General features: G+C 42.1%; 1 protein-coding gene across 1 annotated transcript in view; it reads left to right on the top strand.

The window, feature by feature from the left end:
* Positions 1-7434, top strand: part of LOC124143450 (DBH-like monooxygenase protein 1 homolog) — a 15748-nt gene extending 8314 nt beyond the window's left edge. Inside the window, exons 3-9 of the mRNA XM_048389756.1 lie at positions 7-34; positions 479-577; positions 1413-1595; positions 2335-2492; positions 4804-5047; positions 5725-5821; positions 6734-7434. Coding sequence (XP_048245713.1) covers positions 7-34; positions 479-577; positions 1413-1595; positions 2335-2492; positions 4804-5047; positions 5725-5821; positions 6734-7289 — 1365 coding nt within the window. The 3' untranslated portion in view covers positions 7290-7434. The remainder of the gene's footprint in view (positions 1-6; positions 35-478; positions 578-1412; positions 1596-2334; positions 2493-4803; positions 5048-5724; positions 5822-6733) is intronic.
* The last annotated feature ends 183 nt before the right edge of the window (positions 7435-7617 follow it).

Here is a 7617-nt window from a genome sequence, read left to right as displayed (position 1 = left end):
TAACAGTTTCAGTCGATTGGAACTATGTCGATCCGTTGGTCGTGGGTTCGAATCCAAAATTGACCTAGATTATGATTATGACCCTTGGTTTTCTCAAAGTTGACTTGCGCAATACCTTGGACCTTCCTTCAACATTAAACAGTTTATTGAAAGAGGCGTTAACATACTGAACGCTTTTTGAAAGCAATCCAAAAGAGTTGGAAAGATTTCTGAATCGTATATGAAATATGACGCTAAAGAGAATTGGTCACTGTGCACATTGACGGTGAACAAGAGAGTTTCGTAATGAATTCCATTTTTTCCAATCTTACCATACAATAGATAGCATCAAATACACATTAAAACACGTATCAGGTCAGAACTAAATAACTGACATCATATCGTGTAATTTACGGTTTAATAAGCAATGATATCGTTTGATTTGTTGTAATGTACGATATAAAAATCTCAGTTTTTAATTTACACCTATAAATTCCAGGAGTGTGTGACCCCTTTGACTCCCCCGCATGCGCAGCTAAGAATGAGTGGGTGTCGTGCAAAGGGGCAGAACTGGAGTGCGATGCAATCAACTCGCCAGGTAAGTTATTCAGTTTATTACCCATGGCCCTATGCAATGTTTTCGGTGATGATACGTTGTCGTGATTAAACTGGGAGCAAAACTGTATGTTTCTATGGACAATTGGATTAACCAGGAAGAATGTCATCGCCTTTATTTAACTAGATATATTGTTAAAGAGGTTGTATATAGTCCAATTGAATGCAAAGGTTAACACAGTAATCGGTTTGTACATAACTTAATCTTGAAATCCGTTAATGACCACACAACATCAGTTAGTATTCAACACACCTAGCACACAGGTATCGGTGTACAATCACAATACAATGAGTCACAATAAGCGGCACCAGCAATAAGTAACAGGCCCTAAAATTAGGTTAAGTGCACTCACGAAACTTGCCACTGAATGCCTTGACACAGTCTGGTCCCATTCATGAATGCAGAACAGTATTAGAAGCAGTCAGGAATACAAATAGCATCCAATCTTGGCAAGTAGATGTCATAAGTTAAGTCGAAAAAGGTCTAGAATCGCCTTCTTGTTGATCTGATATTTGTACAGCCAGTGTTATAGAATCTGTCCCATACCGAAACTTCAGGTACGATCAAGTCTGCCATGAACACGAATACAAGGGGAAGACAACTCTCGACATTTTACTGGCTCTTCACTCTTTTGCTGCCACCGATCATTTCTATTTATAAACATATTTACAACGGTTTCTGCTGCTTCAGAATCTGCTCACACATATGACTATATTTACCCTATAATAACGACAGATTCTTGGCTGAAGAACTATTATAATATATACTTCACAAGAAGAGAGAAGAACTTGTCTAATTTATTCATCTCTGCCTACAGATGTGCTGAACTTCACGATTCGGTTCCCTGAGACGGAAGTCCCGGCAGAGGACACCACCTATATGTGCATGATATTCGACGTCCCCTCTGACCGCGACTACCACTACATTGCAAGCAAGCCTCTCATCGACAACGACAACGTTATGCATCACGTCGTAGTCTACGGTTGCACAGACACGACAGGTGGGTGGCAAATTGAAAACAATTTGTTGAAGGTTTCTCTGTTGTGGTCACCATACGAACGGAACTATATTATGTGATTTCCCTTTGCAACATCCGGGTAAGATTACCTCCCCAACAGCCATTTATGGCCGTAAGAGGCGATTCTCGTAACCGGATCAGGTGGACAGGCTCGGTGACTTATAATTAGCATTCGTGACCAACTCGTCTTATTCCGGTACAAGCCGAATAGCGACTCGTGCAAACAGGCATACCTAAAACAATTGTCAACTCGTTGCGTAATGATTCACATATATTTCCCAATATATTATATATATTTCAGATGCAATTTAAAGCACATTGGTACGTGCGGAACTATACAGTATGATTGAACACATTTAACTGTGTTTTAGATATATTTTCAGATGCAAGACATTAAAATCGAAAATTATTTTTGAGTTATTCTTTTACGAAGAACTTGAAAACGCGCGCATTCTGATTGGTTAGTCGATTCATCGATAGGGGGACAAGTCTTCTTGCAGGTTACGGAAAGGGGCGAGTGGTGACGAAGGTTTTAATTAGTTGACAGAGGGTCATCATTCCATGAGGGCGGGGGGCGCAGCTTACAATATCAATCACTGAGATGTCTGGTCTTAAGTTTGACGTTAACCAACAAGCAAACAAACAAGTGGTACGAATATTTCAGAATCCCCATCACAAGTTCTGCAGTGTATACAGTGACACGTATATTTCTGTTTTGCAGAGGAAATACCAAACGCACCATACAAATGTGGTATGGATGCGGGGAAGGGATGCACGGTTGGTTTAGGAGGATGGACAGTTGGGTCTCCTGGAGAATGCCTCAACGACAACTTTGGACTATCTTTTGGAAAATCAAGATATACCCGGTTTGCCCTGGAGGTACCAGTGACAAATACTTCTTTTTTGTTTTGTCAGTAGTTTATCACCGAAGCAACATTACAACTATTGAGTCTATACCACACTAATTATTGATGCACAAAGATATAAGTTAAGCACACCCCTATTTCTGAACCATTGCAAATTGCAAAGATCATGGCATGGGATGACTGGCCACTGGAGCTGGGCGATACCAATGACATCGAATAGAACAAACATTTGACAACAAATAAAGAAGATATTGGTGTGTTGTGATTGAAATTTATTGACAAAAACATGGTAACACAGGTACTGGGTTTTTTACCTAAGACAATACCTCAAATAACTATGGAGCTGCAGGATTAAGTAAACGAGTTACGTTTGATGTTTCATGTGAAAATGTTCCTTAAAGTCTCTACTTGACATGACACGTGAAACAGATCAGTAGCGGGTAAAACCGTCACGTGTCCGCATGACCAAAACCACCCTACGTCTCATGCCTCCAGTCAGACGTTGGATCTATTGATGGGTCAACAACAACCACTCCTGATGCAATGCTGCTTCCAAATGGCGTTAATCTTGTACAGGAGGATCTCGTGCCTGCATGCGCCGCCCCAGAGTATCCCAAACATGTTCAAGGGGATTCAAATCTGGGTTCATTGCTGGCCAGGGTAGAGTCGTTAATGCATCGGCCCTCATGTAATCCACGACTTCATGTGAACGAAGAGGCCAGGCATTGTCATCGAGTAGAGTTGCAAGAGGGTGGTTGTCAAAATGAGGAACGACGACTGACCTCAAAACGTCCCGGATGTACTGAGCCCCTGTTAAGTTGCCCCTCATGGGGACCAAATCCAACCTCCAATCATGAGGTTACACCAATACGCCCTGCAAAACGAGCAGCGTTGTGGTGATCTCTCAACAAGGGGTGCTTTATGACTCGTCTAGCCCTCAGTCCTGCTGCTTTCAGCCGGTTGCTGACGGTTCTGGTGCTGAAACGACGATTGGGCAACCAGAGCTGTTTCAGACGAGTACTTGTTAAAAAGGGTTCTCGGCGTATGAGACTAAGAAGGTCCCTGTCTTCGCGATGTGTCGTCACAGGAGGTCTTCCGGATCTGGGCCGGTCCTGTACATCACCGGTCAGAGCATGTTTCTCGACTAAACGGCTTACGACAGTGTGATGATACCCCAAATTCCGACCAATGGCATTACAAGACATTTATGCGGTGTGCATGCCGATTAATTGGCCATTTTGTGGCGTTTCATAATCGCCTTCGTGCCATGGTCACACAATGTCATGGAATAACTGTTTAAAACCGAGCTTAAGAAAGCAGTTTTAATGTTTGGATATACTGCTTTTAGAGATACTCGGGGTAGCATGCTGCACGGGCAGATCATGCCTGGCTCGTGAGCTTTCATCACGCATGACTGATTACATCATCTCGAGAAAACATAATTCTTCACGTAATTATATCTTTCACGACTGTTACAAATATTGAGACAAAACAATAATGAATTATATTAGGGTGTGCGTAACTTTTTTCTTTGTGTATATTTGCATCCTACCAGCCTTGCTGAACTTTGTGTCCCCCTGTTAATTTCATTTCCATTCTGCCTTTTCCAGCCTTGCTGAACTTTGTGTCCCCCTGTTAATTTCATTTCCATTCTGCCTTTTCCAGCCTTGCTGAACTTTGTGTCCCCATGTTAATTTCATTTCCATTCTGCCTTTTCCAGCCTTGCTGAACTTTGTGTCCCCCTGTTAATTTCATTTCCATTCTTCCTTTTCCAGCCTTGCTGAACTTTGTGTCCCCCTGTTAATTTCATTTCCATTCTTCCTTTTCCAGCCTTGCTGAACTTTGTGTCCCCCTTTTAATTTCATTTCCATTCTGCCTTTTCCAGCCTTGCTGAACTTTGTGTCCCCCTGTTAATTTCATTTCCATTCTTCCTTTTCCAGCCTTGCTGAACTTTGTGTCCCCCTTTTAATTTCATTTCCATTCTGCCTTTTCCAGCCTTGCTGAACTTTGTGTCCTCATGTTAATTTCATTTCCATTCTGCCTTTTCCAGCCTTGCTGAACTTTGTGTCCCCCTGTTAATTTCATTTCCATTCTTCCTTTTCCAGCCTTGCTGAACTTTGTGTCACCCTGTTAATTCCATTTCCATTCTGCCTTTTCCAGCCTTACTGAACTTTGTGTCACCCTGTTAATTTCATTTCCATTCTGCCTTTTCCAGCCTTGCTGAACTTTGTGTCCCCCTGTTAATTTCATTTCCATTCTGCCTTTTCCAGCCTTGCTGAACTTTGTGTCCCCCTGTTAATTTCATTTCCATTCTGCATTTTTAGTTCCACTGGAACAACCCGAACGAAGTGAGCGGGTGGAAGGACAGTTCAGGAATGACTTTCTATTATACCCCCAACTTGAGGAAGTACAATGGCTCCGCCATGGCGCTCGGACAGATGCACCTTGCAATACCCCCTGGACGACCGGAGGTCACTTTCAGAGGGGAATGCACTTCTGACTGCACCCAAAAGTTGATGACAGAACCCATCTATGTCACATCAGGCTTGAATCATATGCATTATTTGGGTAAGTAACGTGAATTGTACTTGTTGAGTGTTTCATTTATATTTAGCTCACCTCACCGAAAGAGCGTGTGCTTTTGTCGTGACTCGCTGTGTGTTGTCCATTTGTATGTCAGTCGTTGTTTCATCATGAGTAACATTCTGATGCTGAAGTTTGGCAAAAAATATCTTCAAATATCTTGAGGAAAACATTAAGATTTCCACACAAGAAATTCAGCTATATGACGGCGGTCTGTAAATAATGTAGTCGGGACCAGACAATCCAGTGATTGACATCATGAGCTTCGATCCACGCAATTGGGATACGATGACATGCATCAACCAAGTCAGCGAGTCTGACCATCCGATTCCGTTAGTAGCCTCTTACGACAAGAATTGGTTGCTGGAGACCTATTCTACCACGGATCTTCACGGGTCTGTTCATGAAATAACCTCGAGGGCCTGGCGTCTCCTGTTTAGGGGCATTAAATTTGATTTTAATTGTTAATCCAATATTTGAAAATTTGAAGAATGTCTGACTATGACTGTGACGTGGAGCTTTCAGAGAAGGTTTCAAGATACGCATATCTTAAATTGTGCAGTTTTCGTAAAAAAAACGTGTCAAATGACCCCAATGTTGTAACCAGAACACTGACATCGTGAAAAGGTAAACAGATGTATGATTTTTTTTTTCCGTTACAGGCAAAGCAGGATTCGTTGAGCATATCAGAAATGGACAAAGACTCCGCTATCTGACCAATGAACCAGAATACAGCTATGACAACCCTCGCTACTTCAAGTAAGAAATAAATATCGTGGACATTCCGGGTTCAAATTGATAACCTCGACTTTGTCGTATGGGGCGACTTAATTATTCGGGTGATCAAGGTCGGTCACTTTATGTGTGTCATCGTACCCCGATGGAGTGAATCGTTGCTCGCAAAATCGATTACATTTTCAGACTGATGACGTGTAGTTGGAATAGTTCTGAGTGTTGCGTTACAACAACAACAACACACGAATCTAAACAAACTTCAAGAAACAAAGTTCTCACTGAATAACAGAACCTTTACAACCCATGAATATCCTATTCTACCCCAGCTTCAGTTGGTTGGTTGGTTGGTTTGTTGTTTTACGCCGCACTCAGCAATATTCCAGTTATATGACGGCGTTTTGTAAATAATCGAGTCTGGACCAGACAATCCAGTGATTAATATCATGAGCATCGATCCACGCAATTGGGATCGATGACATGCATCAACCAAGTCAGCGAGCCTGACCACCCGATCCCGTAAGTCGCCTTTTACGACAAGCATAGTCGCCTTTTACGGCAAGCATGGGTTGCTGAAGACCTATTCTACCCCGAATCTTCACGGGTCTCGGCGTCAGCACCTCCCCAGCATGAGGTGTGGTAATGGATCGGGTGGGCATGTTCGGTATCTTATTTGTCTAACAAAATCAATCACTGGATTGTCTGGTCCAGACACCGTAATCTACGGCCATATTGCTATGTTTGGCGTTTAACAACAAACAAACCCACATCAGATAATATCAACGAATTAACCGACAAGTAGTCAACTTTATTGTTGCTGTCTAACGTAATATTATTCGCATATAACGAAATGATTTAAGTTAGCTTTCGTAACATCCGGAGTTGGCTTCATTTCAATGATCCAATGATCCAATGATCCAATACTTTATGTCGCTTCAGATATAACGAACCAGTTGAAATTCTTCCCGGAGATAGCTTGGTGACCACCTGCACATTCGACTCCACGTACAAGAAGAAATGGGTATTCTATGGCGATGGAACATCCGATGAAATGTGCTTCGGGTTTCTGACGTTTTATCCCGAACATGCTATGAAGAATGCCTTTTGCATGTCGTGGAAAGGTATCAACACGTGTGGAAGAGAGAGCGTCATCGAAGAGAACTGCGATGCCTTTGGATTTATCTTCCAATACGACACTCAGTCTGCGGCGCTACGCAAGGCAGTCGACAAAAACTGCAACCTCGCTTCCAACCTGTGCACTCCTGAATGCAAGATGGCCGTCATGGACTTACTGCAACATCCATGCATGCGTGGAGGAGATGTGACACATTATGTCAGAAACCTCATTCAAAGTTCCAAAGCCGGTCTGGAGTTCCTCGGCAAGCTGAGAATGTGCGATGTGAAGAAGAATGATTTTGGCTTCCCCACTTCCGGTGCCACAGGAATCAGTATGGCGTCATCGCTGTTAATCATTCTTGCACTTCTCATGGTATAGATTCATAACATGTCTTGACTTGAAATCTTTCTCTTTTTTTCTCCTTTTTTAAATTTCTTTTTGGTTACTGACTGACTTGATTTCTTACCTATTTGTCAAAGAGTTTAATGTCACGTAGCGATTTCAACAATGTTGCTTACCAGTTCATTGTCTCTGTGTTGTTGTTTTTAAAAAAATTGTATAATCCAAATAAATCAGTATGAGTACCGTATTTTCTTGAGTATAGTGCGCACTTTTTTTCGAAAAAATACAGCTGTGTAGAAGGGGGTGCGCATTATACACGAATTATGAGTTTGGATGTTTTTTTCCCCCATTGAAAGACATTACC

The sequence above is a fragment of the Haliotis rufescens genome, unplaced genomic scaffold (genome assembly GCF_023055435.1).
Source record: "Haliotis rufescens isolate VD_foot unplaced genomic scaffold, xgHalRufe1.0.p SCAF_8, whole genome shotgun sequence".
Taxonomy (NCBI): domain Eukaryota; kingdom Metazoa; phylum Mollusca; class Gastropoda; order Lepetellida; family Haliotidae; genus Haliotis; species Haliotis rufescens.
The sequence above is the reverse complement of the archived record's forward strand: the minus strand, read 5'-3'. Positions and strand labels throughout refer to the sequence as shown.